A 17,582-nucleotide genomic window follows, 5' to 3' on the forward strand; every position below is an offset into this window, starting at 1 on the left:
ATCACCTCATCAGCCCCATGATCTACTGGAAACACGAAATCCATTTTGTGACCTGATGTGTTTATTTACACTAATTCCATTCCACTGTCATTACTATTATGGCTCTCACACAGGTGTGAGTAAAGCCTAATATAAAGAACACTGCACTGAAGAAAAAGGCTTCATTTTAACAAATATGTGTCTCAGATAAATCATTTAATTCCTGACTTGTTAGAAGTTCTCAATCAGTTAAAAATAGAACACTGGTCATCTCTTTTATTTATTTTTTAATGTTTTTTTATTACATTATATTAGTCACCATACAGTACATCCCTGGTTTCTGATGCAAGGTTCGATGATTCATTAGTTGCGTATAACACCCAGTGCACCATGCAATACGCGCCCTCCTCACTACCCATCACCGGCCTATCCCATTCCCCCACCCCCCTCCCCTCTGTAGCCCTCAGTTTGTTTCTCATAGTCCATAGTCTCCCATGCTTCACTCCCCCTTCTGATTACCCCCCTTTCTTTATCCCTTTCTTCCCTTTAAAAAAAAATACAAATAAGACAACACCAAATGAAATATATAAAAAATATAGAGTTCAATAAATAAGACCTATACTGAAAACTTGAAAAAAGAGGCAGAAAAGCATTAGTTTCAGGAACAAAATTGAGCCTTAAGTTCTGATACTTCAACTATACGAAACGAAACAGATTAGTATAGGTGACTAAGAAATAAAAGAAAATTAAGAGATTATTTAAAAGGTAGCAATCTTAAAATTTTAACCTGGGATGTGGCTACACAATCATACAGACATTTACAACACAAATCAGCCCATGTCTGAACACGTACTTAAAAAACTTTTCATTTTCTGGGTGCACTTCTCTGCCAATACCCAACTGCAGTCCTCCCATTAATCCATTAGTCTACAAATATCTACAAATATTTGTACCAATTCGGTACAAATAATGCAAATGACACAGCTAAGCACACATGGCATTTATACGTGTATCTATGCTCATAATGTTTACAAATTCATTGGAAGACAGGACAAAGACACACCAAATGATCAGAGAAGAGGGTGAATTTGATTCCACAGTGTTCTCAAAAACCTAGAACAAATGAAACAGAGAGCTGAGTGAAGATCAGAGCATCGGGAAACGCCTCACGGAAGAGGCAGGACCAAGCTGCACAGAATGTGGTGGAGGAGAAATGCACATCGGGGTAACACGTGTGGGGAAGCACGGAGTTGTGGCAGAGCAGGGACACGCTGAGCGAGAAACAGCAGGAGGGCAATAGGGAGGTGTGGGGTAAAGCCTCCTTATGAACCGCCCAAAAACCAGCAGAGTTTCCATTTGGTATGTGTGTGTCTCAAAACCGCAACACTGGGTTTTCAAATCACAGGACGAGCTCTTAAAAAATCATCACTCATTGAAAACAAAACAAAACCCTTCTGTCATGAAACAATATTAAAAAAAAAAAGTAGAAAAAAACCCACACTTATCCATAATACCAACACCTCAACAAAACAATATTTTCTGAATTCCCGCTAATCGTGAGGTTTTTTAAAAATCCAAAAATAGGTGAGGGAGAGAGCAGAATCAGGGAGATTAGACAGAAAACTGATAGGAATACAAACATGTGAGGACATTACATCTTCGTCAAAACAAGAAAAACAACACACGTGCAACCCCACAGGCCTCAATATGGAAGACGAAGTAGAAGTCCGAGACCCCGCAGGCTGGAAGAAACACACCACACACACACACACACACACACACACACACACACACACACACACGTGAGGTGAGACAGGACATGGACACGACGGTGAGCTCCGCCTGGGAGGTGAACTCTGCGGGCACAGTGGGGCTTTCTGTCTAGCAGCTGAAAATACAGAACTAGAGCAGTTGGGCATTTATTCATATAACTAAACTTTATTATTCACTGAAGCGAAACTAGGAAAGTAAAACCGCTTTTAAAATTAATCTAATGCCTTTTAAAACCAAACACAGGGTTCTGGATTACTGTCTTCAACGATCTCTTTTTAACTCCCTTTGGACAAATAAACTTATACCTTCTACTTTTTAAACTGATTACAGCCCAGAAAAATATTGCCAGATACTGTCTGTGTGCACTTAGTTATAAGAAAGCCTCTCTACACTGACACTCTTGTAGACGGCTCATGTTCAGGCTTTATGCAAACTAAAAAGTAGGATCTATTTTTTGAAGGCCTGAACCTGCACTTGACAGATTTATTTACAACAGGAAACCCGCCTACTTAGTCCTGTTAGTGTTTGAACTCAAGGGTATAGCAGGAACTGTTGGTAAATTTCAAATGCTCTTAGATTATTTCAATACACTATCTTGCAATCTCAATTAATCTGCATTGTGGTGTTTAAGTTGACAGGAAGTGTTTTCTTACCAGGTTGTGGCTGCTTTCTGATTCTGGGATTCTGATTGCCTTTTACTAGATTTACCCTCTGCTTTTGTGGAGATTTCTTCACGGGTGGCTTAGCCCTTGGAACAGTTTTGACTGGAGATTTCTCTTGTTTCCTTGCCCTTTTAACACTCGTTGCCACTGGAGCATCTTTAGAAATGGGAGCTTCTTGGTTTTTCCTATCCAATCTGGTTGTCTGTACAAACCGTGCAGCCAGCACGTCAGCACCTTATGTAGAAAACACACCGTTTTTTAAGGGGTAGGGGGCTCAAATATTTATCAGCAACAGCTTCTCCTTTGACTTCTTTTGTTTTCGGAGGGGTAATTTTAGTAACAGAGAAGAAAATATAAAATTTGGGGTATTTCGTTAAAATATTTTTTTAATAAAGCATGAGTTAAAAGGTCTCAGATAAATATAAAAAAAAATATGACTTTCTAAGCGCTGGACTATAGCCTGTCAGGTGAAGAAGAAGAAGGTCAGAGTAATAACTTTATAAAAACAAGGCATGACTTAACTAAAGAAAAAAAAATTCTCCATCATCTTTCCTGACTGACGAGGCAGGTGAAGGCTGAAGATGGGAGTTCACAGCCCTGGGGAATGGAGAATCCCATTTATGGAAAGGCAACACAGCGCCCACGAGGTGATTAGATGTAACTGCACTGCAGACAAGTGACTGTATATTCATAAAGAGCCATCTTCTAGATTTCACTTGACTATTCCTAAATATACAAGTCTTAATACCACTCGGAAAATCGTCTTCAGAGAGCAGACAGAGGAAGGTCCACTGAAGAAGGCTTCACCTGATTTAACTTTCTACAAGTCTCTTACGGTGGTTCACCTCTTACAAAGTGCTCAGCTTTGCTTCTCACATGGAAGGGAACAGCTAAGAGGCAAGGATGTAGAAAAACACCTCATGACTACCCTGCTAATTTAACAACAGAAAGTGTTTCAACCTTCTAAGGAAAAAAAAAAGTTAATAAATACTCTCTTTGAAAACTTACTTTCAGCTGTTCCCACCAAAAATTTAGTCCCAAAGGTATCAATAAAAATATCACACATGAGTACTGGCAGGTATTTTAAAATTACGTTATACAGAAAACACTACAGTTGACCCCTGAACAACACGGTTTGAATGGATTCCTTTTAAATAAATCTAAGTATACTACTGTAAATGTATTATTATCTTCCTTATGATTTGCTCTTTAAGGATTTATTATTGGAGAGAGTGCACACACGTGAGTACTCGAGTGGGAGGATGGGGGGAGCAGAGGGTAAGGGGGAGTCTCAAGCAGACTCCAAACTAAGTGCAGTGTCCAACGTGGGGCTCAGTCCCACAACCCTGAGATCATGACCTGAGCTGAAATCAAGAGCTGGATGCCTAACCGACTGAGCCACCCAGGGGCCACCCCCTATGATTTTCTTACAGCAGTTTCTTTTCTCCAGCTTACATAGTTGTAAGAATACAGTGTATAATAAGTAAAACAGAGTATGTGTCAGTCAGTGACTTGTATTATCAGTAAGCTCCTGGTCAACAGGAGGTTATCAGGAGTTAAGTCTGGAGAGACAAAAGCTATAGAGATTTTTCACTGTATGAGGCCACTTGTCATGCCCACATTGTTCAAGGATCAACTGTATTTCTAACTGAGAAAAGGAAACACGATACCAGTTTAATAAATTGTGATGACTGTTACTGAAACGTAGGAGAGAGACCAATTTCATTTCATTCGTTTGGGAGTCTGAGAAAGGAGTGGGTTTAAAGAAAAAAAAAAAAAAAAAGCTCTTGCATCTCTTAACGTGGTACACTTCCCTGGGTCTAATTATTTTCCTCCCTACTAAACTATTCCAAGTAATAAAGCAACATACCGTTTGTTTTTCTTTCAAGACTTCTCATTCTACTGCAGCTATTTTCTAAAATTTTTAGCACAAAAAAGGCAAAATATAAATCAAGCAGGAAAACAGTTCAGACTAAACTGAGAAAAGAAAGAAAATAAGACGAGAGGACCAAGAGCTTGGGGAGGCTCCTAGCAGCTGCACAGGCAGGCAGTGAGACCGCACACAGCACAGGTCCTGGGAGGGAGAGAGACACGGGAGAAGGTGATCTTTCAGGGATCATCTGCGTCACTCAGTCCCCATGTTTCTGGGAGTTGCAGGCACAATTCATTGGTGGACTGTAAAATAAATTTAATGGGTTGCAACCAGAATCCTCTCTTAAATGAAACAGAATTGAAAATACAGATTATGCATAGTTAGGGTAAATGTTTTTTGAAATTTTTCTTTCAGTCATGTATGTATTTGCATGCACTGGACTGTATAACAGAAAACATTTCTTACAATGGATGAAATTAAAAACATTTGAGAAACAGTGACAACATCTATGTTGAATTACAGATTGTTTAATAGCTTGAAGTAAATTGGTGTTATATATATATATTTACTTATTTATATATACAGCAGAAACTCAACATGGTTGGCCTGGACTGTATTTGTAAGTGGTTGTACAGTCTGATTCACTGCTTTATACTGCCACACTTTCCATCATCCTCACACGTGTGTGTGGATACACACCCCATTTCTCAAACTATAATAAGCCAGAAATAACTATTTATTAAGCCACAGGCTAAAGTCTTAATTATCTAGAATTCTGAGGATCTGCATATCCCTGATATTTTCCTCTTTAGGCACCAACATTTCTAAATTCAAAATGTTACACATACAGTTAGCAAACCTTTTCTGTGAGGGGCTGCCAGTACATCTTTTCAGCTTTGAAGGTCATACGATCTCAGTCACAGCTGCTCACCTCTGCCAGCAAGGTGTGAAGTAGCCAGAGACAACAGGTAAACGCCTGAAGGGCCCTCTGGCCCAGCTGGCTGACCCCTTCTGTAAGGGGTCACGGAGCATATGGTTCCCTACTTTTAAGCAAAGTACACTACACACAACTAAGATGACTCTACGCCAAAATCATGTTGTTCGCTGTGTTGTGTTTGCCACAGCCCATCTGACTGTACAGTCAATGGCTCCCCACTCTGATTCTCATGCAGTTTACAGGGGGCAACAAAGCCATTTGTAAAGCTGTTTCAATATACAAGTCTCTAGGCCACTGGACAGTTTCAGTAGGTCTATGGCAGGATCCAGGTGTATTTTTAAAACTGATGCATACAAGGATGGGAAAGTCTGCCCCAGACTGCTTTCGGTTTGGAGAGTCCCGGCATTTAATTCCCTCTTTATACACAAACTACTGGTTATCACTTCCTGCTGCTATTGGTGAGCCTGGTTTTAGAAGAACCTCTTCTTCACCCTTATTTGTCCGAGGATAGCTCAGAAACTGACTCATCATTGCTTAGGACGGAGTATAAATGAGTGACAGGTGGAACCACTTAACAAATGAAGTATGAGCCTTTGGTGAGTGGGCTTTCCAGGTATCTTAGAGTTTTTCCTATTTCTTGATTTTTATCTGCCATCTAGATCGGTGCTTCTCAAATCTTAGCATGTATACAAATCACCTGGAGAGAAATGTTGGTGTTTCTAGCAAACTTCTACCTGGTACTGCCCAGCTTGGGCCACGACAATCAGGCAGGACCCGCGTTAAGAGTACCACAGCTACTACTAATGCTCATTTCATAATCCACAGAAATCGTACTTACCTCTTTTTCTTTTCTGAGGGAACGGTCCTTTAACTAATTTGAGAGTTGCTGGAGAGTCCGAGCCCTTGCTTGCTCCAGCAGGAGTTCTTTTGGGGAAGGGACGGCACAAGTTCACCCTTTTACTCTGCACGGCGGGCGGCACGCTGGCCTTTCTCTTAGGCTGAACTCTCAGATTTGATGCTGCGCTTAACGGAACCAGAGCTCCCTGCCTGGCTTTAAACATTTCTTCAGGATTCTTTTCGGTTTCAGTTTCTTTTCTTACTTCTACCTCTGAGTCAAGAAATTCAGGATCTGGAGTCATTACTAAAGAAAATCCAGCATCACAAATTCCATCTGAGATACAAGGGGACTGAGGCCGCTCTGCCAGTAAATCTACCGCAGTAGACACTTCCAAAACGTACCCATCAGGATCGGAAAAGTAAGACTTCAGCTGAGTTAAAGACTGTGAAGGGCACTTTTCCGCTGGAGGAACCAAATCAAATCCATTGGACAGCTGGCCAAAGAATGCAGTCCCTTGAATTCCATTTTGGGAAGCAGCGGTCAATGAAGGACCTTTGTCTACCTTGTACAATTCTTGGAAACTACGCTTTACTAATGTGTTTGGACAGACTCCTTCTTCAGTAAATGACTTCTTTGCTTCTAGCAGGGCACAACTAAGGGCAGGTAAAACAGGTGTCACCTTCGATGAGATGTCATCTTCACCTTTCGATTCTTTCAGCCCTAAAACATATACCATACATTCAAACCTCAAGTTTGGTCTTTTTTTTTTTTTTTTTAATTTTACAAAAACATACAGGAAGAAAACGCTTTAGATTACAAAACTATGGGATGGTTAAATATGGTAGTCTTTCAGATGGGAATCTAACTGGCAGTGAAAAGAAGACCTATGGGTACGTTTCATGAATATATGTATCTCTATTTACATGAAATCTCACACACACACACACACACACACACACACACACACACACACACAAGAACCAAAAACGAGTGATCCCAGTGCAATCACTGGGTTAAAGTGAGGAAAGCAGCTCCACCTCATCTGGCCAGGAGCCCAGCACGAGCTCACATGCCATCGCAGATTGGTTTTCAACTATTTTCAATGCTCAGTTCCTGCTTTTAAAATCGGTCTTATTTTATCTGTACTTTATTTAACCTACTTCAAATTCTTTTAAAGAAGTTACAATGCAAACTAACTGACCTGCAGAAAGTAAAACCTTTAAGTGATCCCTAAACCTCATGGTAACTATTGGTGTTAAAACGAAATAAACATTTTTAAAGAAATAAACTAAACTGACTAGTCTTGTGTTCCACTCTCTCTCCTTGGCTCACTCTTTGACTGAAATGCTAATTTTTCAGCAAATAAAAAAAAAGAGAGAGAAAAGGTCAGGTCACTGAGAAATGGGCAATGAAGTCCTAAAAATGTAAGACATCAGTAACTCTTATATTAAAAACCCCACAGATGGGGCACCTGGGTGGCTCAGTTGGTAAAGCATCTGCCTTAGGCTCAGGTCATGATCCCAGGGTCCTAGGATGGAGACCTGTATCGGGCTCCCTGCTCAGCGGTGAGTCTGCTTCTCCTTCTCCCTCTGCCTGCCACTCCGCCTACTTATGCTGTCTCTGTCAAATAAGTAAATCAAATCTTAAAAAAAAAAACCCAACCCACAGATGATAAAGGTCTCTGGTGTCTACTGAACTGAACTGAGTCATGCCACTCTGTTTAAAGAAAAATTAACTGCAAAATTAAGAAACATCAAGTTAGTCCTAGCTGAATACACTTGCCCTTGAGCTGATATTACAAAAAGGAAAAGAAGAGCAAATACGGATAAACAGGAAAATGTGACTACACATTAAAATAAAAATTCCTTTCTTTGAGCAGTTCATCATTTAAAAAGTAACAAGTGAAGGAAAAATATTAAAAAGTTTTTATGTAGCACTAACTTCACAATCAAGTAGTATTTTCCTAGACAACTTTGTTATTTCAAAAGGTAGAAAGGTGGAAACAGAATGATTTGTAATAAACCATTATAAAGTCTATGAAAAGGAACTTTTAAAGTCTGCTAAGCAAAGTGTGCATTTAAAACCACCACAGTTCTGAACCTCTGAATGCGCCCACGTAGAAAATATCTCAAGGATCCAGAGGAAGATGTGAACGTGGTAGTGTAACTGTCCACTGTTCACTCTGCTAGGAGCCCTGTGTTGTGTGACCGTGAGTGGTGTGGGGACCAGTGTTCCTCATTGTCTGGACGTACATTTAAAAATAAGGCTAATGTCCGAGCTCTCACAGAAGAGGGAGGCAGTACGGGATCGGGGCTGGAAGGCAGCTCAGGAGTCCGCTATCTGACTGTGGGCAAACTCAGGTCTCAGTCCGTCTGCTCTGAAGCAGTCCTCACACGCAGACCTGCTGTCAGGGCCACCGAGCCAGCCACCCCCAGCACACTACTAGACACAGCAAATGCTTGAGAAGCACGCACAGCTACTGCCATTATGTTCTTATAACTGGTAATGTCGTGCTTCGTCCAAACTGATGCCCAAGACAGTATAATTCTCTGCTTTGAGTAACTGAATACAATTTTTAAAAATCAACTTTAAAAACATTTTTGTATTGGTTGTAGCTTTATAAATGCTGTATATAATTTGTGTTTAAAGATACACAGTGTGATTATAAAATTGAGGGAAATACCTTCACAGGACAAAAAGAAGTGACTCATTTACTTTCATTTATTTGTTCAGCAAACGTGTTATTTTTTTTAAGTCTATTTTTTTTTTTTTTTAGTACTCTCCACACCCAACATGGGGCTTGAACTCACGACCCTGAGATCAAGAGTCACACGCTCTTCCTTCCGACTGAATCAGCCAAGGCCCCAACATTTGTTATTTTTCAGTTGCCTGGCACCAGTAGGTGATAGGAATACAATAAAATACAAGAAGGGCAAGCATTAAATAATTACACAAAGAAATACTGAAATGATACTGCTGAGGGCAGCGTGGTAGCAGGAAGCAATACTGTCATAGTAAGTGGACCCGACAGACAGCAGTAACAGACTCAAGGGCTGCTCCTCTCATTTTAGTCCTTATTTCCCTCTGCCTCAGAGCCCTTTTAGACTTTGTTTCCTGATCACCCTCTAAAATTTTAATACCGCAGATACACCTATTTATATACTGTAGGAGTAATATTTTTTTTGCCCCCACGAGCCCATCCGTGGTCCCGTAGGAGCCAACTTCGGCTGCCGAAGGGGAAGGAGATGAGCAGTCTGGACGGAGGGAGCTGCATCTGTGAAGGTCCCAAGTCCTATCTGCTGGGCAGATGGTGACGACCGTATCCCCTAGCTACTGCTGTTCACTAGCATGGGGAGCTCCATCTGGGGCGTGCTGAGTTTGAGGAACACCTGAGATATCTAAGTGAACATGTCAACAGGCAGCTGAATATGGGCATGTAAAGCTCAGAGGAAAGGCCAGGTCTGCAAAGGAGATAAAGAGGGATCACTCAGGGAGGTTAAAGGAGAGTGATTTCAGAGCAGAAAACAGTTACCAGGGTCAAGTGCTGCTGAGAGGTCAAGATGAAGACTGGAAAATATCCCGCAGACTCTAAGAACTGGATGTCACTGTGCCCTTACCTGCTGGAAGGGATGCATGGAATAAATGTAACCCATGTAGACCTGTTTGCTCATCTCCAAAATCTACACAGAATGAAAATCATAAGAAAAGTTAGGTTGTTGATCTTATAAAACAAAAGTGAACATACTAAAAAACAGGTTTTCTAAAAAGTTGTCCTTACTTGTTTCTGGTATTAAGGCTGACGATGTAAATAAGATGAAAAACCCCCGATCTTCTAAGCATTTGATGAGTGCCTTAAACATCAAGAAAAGAAGTGAAAGAAGATTTAGTCCCTCTCTCCTTCTCCCTCTACCACACTCTGCAGTGAACTGTGAGCTCACGAAAAGTATAAATATAAAACAATTCTTGAAATGTGTTTGTGAGAATCAGGAGAATTCTGTCCCCAGCATCAGAAACTGCAAGTTTCTTAGTGCTCAAATAATCTTGGCCCTGTGAGGCCTGTGTATAAGCACCAGAACATCAAGGTTAGTTTTAGGATAGCGCTCAACTATGTAACAAATCAATTAGAAAAGACATTTCAGTTTTTCATAAAGATGCTTCACATTTCATACTGCTGCCCACGTAGCCAATCTGTCACCATTCAGCCACTACAAATTCAAGGTGACTCAGACCTGGGATTAGCATCTTAAGCTCATGTTTACACAAAAAATATCACAGAATCCTGGAACTCAAGACTGGAAGATAGCATCCAATAAAATAATCCTTTCTACAGCATCCTAAGAGAAGAAAATAATAGAAAATAATATAATTAGGTCCCGTGGCAACACGAGATACAAATAAAAATAAATTTTTCTTCTTATTTTCCTCTACCACAGTCTTCAGGGGAATCTGGAGGTCAAGAAAAAAAAATCCTGAAATTGTCATGTTTCCAGTAACTCTGGGAATTTTTCCCCAGATAGTGGGGAAGTTATCTAAAAGCTGCCATTGTAAATCATAAAGATAACAGCTTTTCCATTAGTCACCATTTCAAAAGCTTACATATCCATAACAAAGAGAAAATCCAATGTTCATATTGTAATTTTTCAGTTAAAAAAGAAATCTAAACAAAATAAACAATTTTTAAGAATAAAGTGAGAAAACGTTCTATTTCAAAGACTGATAGGTCATAAGCCTACAAATATGGGGAATCAATAAATTATTCAGTAACAGTTAAAGTACGAAAAAAAGACTTCCGATGATTACGACCACAGGAACAATCACTCCGCAGGCTTCTCTGATAAGCCCCTGGGCACCTGATAGTTTCTGCTTTTGTTTCCTCCAGTCTTACAAATTCTCTGATTGGCAGGAACTGTATTTGTATTTGTGCTTCTGGCGCACAGTAGGGACTGAAGAAAAAAATTACTGAATAAATATACCAGTAGTTATATATACCCATAGCTTTGGTACCTAGTAAGTTGCAGGTATAATTCTGGCTTCATTTTCTACTGTTGTAAAAAGTGAAAGTGACAAGAGTCAGCCTCTACATTCTTCTGCGTTTTAGTTTTGCGATACAGATGAAATGTGCAAATAAAAGAGAAATAGATGCCTTACTGGTCTCTCAGATTATGTACTGAAAGGGCTAAAGTTCCTATTTGAACCTTTGTGGGGAGGAATCATACAGTCTTTTACATATCTAGTAGACTCTTCCATTTACACACAGAAAAACACAGCCATACATGTCCTTAACACCCCGTTAAAGACACCTTGGTCTGTACTGTTCTTGAAGGTCAGTGTTCTAGGTACAAGCCCACATACACTTTATCCAAGGGGTATCTATTGCTTGTCCTCTATACACCAGGCACAGGCACCAAGGCGTCAAAGATGCTTAAGAGATGATAATTGCCCTCAAAGAACTCAATGTCTAGGTGGAGAGATGAATATGTAAAAATTATTCATACAATGACGAGGCAAGAAAAAAAAAGCATGGGAGCTAGAGAGTATAATGCTAAGTGAATTAAGTCAGTCAGAGAAAGACAAATACCATATGATTTCATTCAACACGTGGAATTTAAGAAACAAAACAAATAAGCAAAGGGGAAAGAGAGAGAGACAAAACAAGACATGGACTCTGCACTCTAGAGAACATACTGCTGGTGACCAGAGGGGAGGGGTGGGGGTGGGGCAAGAGGTGATGGGGATGAAGGAGAGCCCCTGTCAAGATGAGCACCGGGTGCTGGACGGAAGTGCTGACTCACGGTACTGTACACCTGAAACTAATATAATACTGTATGTTAACCAACTGAAATTCAAATAAAAACTTAAAAAAAAGAAGAAAAAGCATGGACACCAAGGAGGAAGGACCTGATGTAATCTGTGATCTGTGACTTCACAGATCTGTGATCTGCGATCTGTGATACCATTTGCACTTACAGTCGCTTCAGGAATACATGTCCTGAAAACATCTTTGGGCTCTCTTCCTTTTACTTTCCGAACAGAAAATGGACTATGCTACTGCAGAGCAACACAGCCTCCATCCCCGCAGACATTGACAGCCCCCTGCTCCGCATCTGCCGCCCGGCTGCCTCCCCTCGTTGGGGAGAAATGGACAGAAGTCTGGATTGTTACATACTCCTCATTAGCATCTTACTTTCTACAATATGGAAACAGTGGGAGCACCAGCATTTGATTCTTTTCCCTTACATACCCATAGATCAACACAGGCCACTTTTAAAGAAGGATCTCAGAAGTGGTCCTTTGATTAATTCAGAAACACTAGGGATCTACTCAATTCTTCTGTCATAAAACAAGAACAACAAAGGATTTGCGAAAACTTTCCTCTTATTCTTAAAATCAGGAGTACAAACTAACCAGCGAAACACGAAAGTAAACTGAGACACAAAGGGGGATGAAAATATTAGATAATAAATATTAAGAATATGTCACATATTAAGTGATGTAAATCCTTTCAGCAAACTAAAATAATTCACTCCAGGCACAGTCAACTAATAATGAGATAGCAATTTCTTAATTCAAGGAAGAAATACTAATTACATTTTAAATAGGTGATTCTTACCAATTGCTTATTTTTAATGTACTCTGTTAGTTTATCTATTTTTTCCCCTTGTTTGTTTGACAGTTCCACCTCATACATCCTGAAGCACATATCCTGGCAACAGACTATGGAGAAAATCAGAAAAACAGAACATTTCTTATTTTCAAATACTATTACGCTTTTTTATACCAAGTTTTTCATTTGGTATGTTAAAAAGATGAAAGAACTAGAAATACTCTTAAAAAAACATTTAATATTCAATGGTCTTTGTTATAAAACTCCTCAATAAGAAGTTACTGTGTCAAGTATTTGAAAACAATGCTTTCATTAATATGGACTCTACGACAGGATTTAACAAGACAAATATATACTATATAAATAATACAGACATCAGTGTTCCATGAATTAATCTAAATGACCAGGAAATTTCCTTGTCATGTTTTCTGCTTTTCTTCTTCAGTCAGAAGTCCATAAATATATAAAAAACACCGCCACAAAGCCTCTGCTCTCCTTGAAAGGCACGGTTATGAGTTTCCAACTATTCGTAATCATCTCTGCTGAATTCCCTCAGTGCTCTATAGTAAAGCTAGTCTCTACCACCTTAGAAGAAACCACCTTTCACTTTCTAGTTAGCCTCCAAGGCACTAAATCACAGCAACCCTACAACTTTTACAAAAGGCCCTTTTGCGGATCACTTAGGGCAAAGCCACAACAAGCGTGTATGCGTGTGCGTGTGACAGACGAAAATAACTGAACAAAGCCCAGGGCGTGCAGTGTATCACTGCATCTGAACAGACCTTTTTGCTCCAGGTAATTCTGTTTTCTAAAGGCAGCTTCTGGTAGTCTTTTTTTCAAAGATGACACTTTCATTACATACTTAAAATCTAGCTCATGTGGTCTAAAAAAAAAAAAACGACACCACGCAATTCAATAAACATTTAAACTATAGCTTCATAATTCTTTATTTTCTAATAAGTGCAAACAAAATACCATAACAAGAAAGTCCTTAAAATGATAAAATCTGAATCAAATAATGTGCATATTTATAAATATTATTGATTTTCAAATATATGACCCCACAGACCACAGTTTAAAAATATGTTCATATTTTCTGAATGCATGTATTTTTGAAATTAGCAAAATACCTAGATGAATGAAAGAATTATGCATGCTGGAATGAGAATTTTCTAAAAATTATGCTATGTAAGAGTTGCCAACTTTTGACAATAGTGGACTGCTTACCATGCAGTGCTACTGAATGAATCACATCCAGACTTCTTCACCACTTTCCCCGACTTTTCACTGAAAACTCATTTTTAATACTTGTAGACTTATAAATGCCCCTTGCCCCTAAATACTTCTTTGTGTGTGTCCTTAAAAAAGGACATTTCCTTATGCAACCACAAAACAACTAACGAAATCAAGAAATTAATAAGTTCCACTATTTAACCTACAGACCTTACTCAAATTTTGCCAACTGTCTCACTAAGGGGCTTTATAAGAAAAGAAAACAATTTTTTTTCTGTTTTAGGATCCAAGCCAGGGTGACACACTGCATTTAGTTATGTCTTTTTGATCACCTTCAATCTGGACGGTCTCTTGGTCTTTAATGATCTTGGTATTTCTGAAGAATGCAGACTATGTATTTTGCAGAACGCCCCTCAATCTGGGTATGGCTGATGCTTCCTGCTGTTTAGACTGGCAGGAATAGCACACGGGTGGCACTGTGTCATTCTCTATGCATCCTGATAGGAAGCACGTGATATTTATTCCACCACTGGTGATGTTAACCATTTAGGCAATGGTTCCAGCCACTTCTCTCTACGCTCATTAGTTGTACTCCACAGTGACAACGAACTTTCCCAGCTCTTCCATTTATTTATTTACAGAATTTGTTTTGTTTTGGGTTTTTTTGAGAGAGCGAGAGCACGCATGCACAGGGGAGGGGCGTGGGGGGGGAGAGGGAGATGAGGAGAATCTTAAGCAGCTGCACGCCCAGCGTGGGGTCCGATGCAGGGCTCGACTTACCACCCTGAGGTCGTGACCTGAGCCGAAGTCAAGAGTGGGACACTCAGCCAACTGAGCCACCCAGGTGCCTCTGTTCACAGAATTCTTACTTTATTCTCTGGGTTGTAATAACCCTCCATTCTCCCTCTTAGAACAAGTCAGTCAACAGAAAAAAAAAATGAATTCTGATAGCACACCTGTTTTCAGCTTATATTTCAACAAAACAGGTGTATCTTTCAACAGTTTGGGGTGCAAACTAAGAACAGACTAAATAAAAAGATTTCATAAGATGCCTTTCACAGTGCCCCAGAAGCAAATAATTCATTATAATGCAAATATATGTAATAGCTACTCTACTTAATAGGGGTCTAGGAAAATCATGGGAAAATTACAAAATCAGCTCCTGCAACTCTTAATAAAGACTCAATAATAGTATTAAGTGCCTATAATCTGCTGCATCTGTTATCCAGGCAAATCCAATTTGTTTCTTGGAAAAGTCAAACATCTAGTATCAGTTCAATTTAGTCTGTGAGGTCATATTCCCATGAATGGATTAAGACACTAAAACTTCCAAAGTGACTTGTCAAAGATTATAAAACTATTTCAAAGCCAAGGTCAGAATTTAGACCTGAATTTAAGTTTCCTATGCTCTATACATCTACCCCAAAGTACTCTAATCAAAAACCAAGTACAATTGCTTTGTTTCACACCAGTAACAACAAACAAGACCACAAAATGAGAATAAAAAAAAAATTAAATAGTAAAGGACACAAACTCAATACTTACAGTTGTGTTGGAACAGATGTACTATAAGAGGACCAAAGAGTTATATCACACAGCAGACAGCCTTGAATAATTAATTTGCCTTGCCACGAAGAGGTAAGGGCTTTAAGAAATGAGTAAGAAAGACACTGATTATTTATGAGCAAAACATTTACTTAAAAGACATAAAAGAACCAATTAAATAATTTCTTACCATTTTCACTGAGTTCACATCTAGGGAAAAAGGAAAGGCATGCTTATAAGAGCAATCAGAACATATCCAGTAAAACAAAGTATGTGCATAATTACTTACATGCTTTTATGAGCTGATGCTGCCATCGTTTTAGGTTCCCTGTACTGAAAAGCTACAATAATATAAGGATAGATCTGCCTGGGTCGCTCAATAACAGAGCTGCCTGAAAGTTCATAGAGGTAATACTGAAAGAAAAGAAATAAGGATTATCAGAGTAGCACTACGGAACTCCATTGGTACCAAGTTTATCTCAACTCCACCCAGTCCTGACATTTAACACATGAGATTCAGAAACGTATCTTGGGAATGATTTATTCCCAGGTGACTATACCTGACTCAGTTCAAATGCGCGAAAATGACTCGTCTTGTGAGAAACCTTGTTAGTATTTGCAGCCACGTGGCAATCATAGCCAGAAGATGGACTAGTATAGTTAGTGGTATAATTCTCAGACACAAATTTGACTTTTCCCTAGAATAAAAATATTAAGACTAATCAGATGTCTTCAAATGGCAATAATCTTACTCTAGGATTCATTTAAAAGTAGCCTAATAAGTAAGGATGTGGATATGTTTTAAACAAACTGTGTTAACAACTATGGTTCTGAGCGAATTATCTTAAGGCCAACAATAGTTTTAATTATCCACGAGCCTCTTAACATTATATTTAAAAATCTGGTATGTCTGGGCATCCTTCTGAAGTAAATGATCACAGCTTTTATCACAACATGAAAGGAGTACATGAATCACCCCAAACTTAAGAGAAACATTTCTGTAAAAGAAAAATTAGATAGCCCACCAACTGAACAGATTAGCTTAGTCAAAGACTGTCACATAAAAGGTGACAAATGAAATACAAAATTTCACAAGATGAATTTTCAAACTGAAGTATTAGCCATCAATTGTAATTTTTAGATCAAGGTATTTCTACTATGCCAGGACCCAGTAAATCAGCAAGGGGCAAATATACAGTAAAGTGCTTAGCTGGGCCCGATTACTGAATAGTCGATAGTATTTCTGACAACAGATTTCTCTTCATCAAGGGTTACAGGTCTTTCAAGGCGGGGGGAGGGGGCAGTCAAGGTTACCATACAATGAAATATCATACAATGATTTTGAAAGCTGTTGTGAATAATATAATGACATATGTGAAAAAATACACAAAATACCTACCAAAATGAGGTAAAGTTATAGGAAACTTTTATTTTTATCTTTACAGGAAGAATTTTTGGGGGTGGGGGTGTTAAGGTCCTGCCTCTTCATTCATAGGACCACCAGGAGCAATAATAAAAAGCCGAAGAATATAAATAGTACTTCTCAGTGAGCAATCAACCTGTATCTTCTCCCCCCCCAACATTTTATTTTTATTTTTATTTTTTTTAATTTTATTTATTTGACAGAGATACAGACAGCCAGCGAGAGAGGGAACACAAGCAGGGGGAGTGGGAGAGGAAGAAACAGGCTCATAGCAGAGGAGCCTGACGTGGGGCTCGATCCCATAACGCCCATAACGCCGGGATCACGCCCTGAGCCGAAGGCAGACGCTTTAACCACTGTGCCACCCAGGCGCCCCCTTCCAACATTTTATGATCTTGGGCATGGCTGGCTTTTGAGCAGTAAAGTAAGGAGAACTGAGAGCATATAGGTAAAAACTGACCAGCAATATCCACCAGACAGGGGGGTACAGGGCCAAGAAACCCAGGGCGAAGCACAATCTGACAGAGCTACAACACCTAAGGAGGGTTGTGTGAGCCGACGGCCCATCTACCGCAGCAGCTCTCCTGCAGGAGGACAGAGGGAGGAGGGGCGGGGATTGCCCGCCACTGTGAGGCTACCTTCCCTCCAGTCCTTGGGGACACACTTTGGAATGTGAACAGTTCACACTCAAAAAAACCACATCAGTAGTGTTGGC

At 39.6% G+C, this 17,582-nt stretch overlaps 1 protein-coding gene across 7 annotated transcripts in view; it reads right to left on the reverse strand.

Annotated features, from left to right (window-relative positions):
* TASOR2 (transcription activation suppressor family member 2) overlaps positions 1-17,582 on the reverse strand; it is a 76,103-nt gene that overhangs the window by 22,575 nt on the left and 35,946 nt on the right. For 3 of the 7 annotated variants that reach the window (XM_045812949.2, XM_045812950.2, XM_045812953.2), the window contains 10 exons: positions 16,005-16,142; positions 15,734-15,858; positions 15,635-15,654; positions 15,445-15,544; positions 13,449-13,549; positions 12,673-12,776; positions 9,841-9,913; positions 9,680-9,742; positions 6,063-6,782; positions 2,406-2,648 (listed from right to left, as the gene is read on the reverse strand). In XM_045812949.2, the coding sequence (XP_045668905.2) occupies positions 2,406-2,648; positions 6,063-6,782; positions 9,680-9,742; positions 9,841-9,913; positions 12,673-12,776; positions 13,449-13,549; positions 15,445-15,544; positions 15,635-15,654; positions 15,734-15,858; positions 16,005-16,142 (1,687 nt within the window). The remainder of the gene's footprint in view (positions 1-2,405; positions 2,649-6,062; positions 6,783-9,679; positions 9,743-9,840; positions 9,914-12,672; positions 12,777-13,448; positions 13,550-15,444; positions 15,545-15,634; positions 15,655-15,733; positions 15,859-16,004; positions 16,143-17,582) is intronic. The other 4 variants (XM_087857756.1, XM_087857760.1, XM_087857759.1 and 1 more) reach the window with 2 other exon arrangements.

Source organism: Ursus americanus, chromosome 31 (genome assembly GCF_024610735.1).
Source record: "Ursus americanus isolate L20-20 chromosome 31, mUrsAme1.1.p, whole genome shotgun sequence".
NCBI lineage: Eukaryota > Metazoa > Chordata > Mammalia > Carnivora > Ursidae > Ursus > Ursus americanus.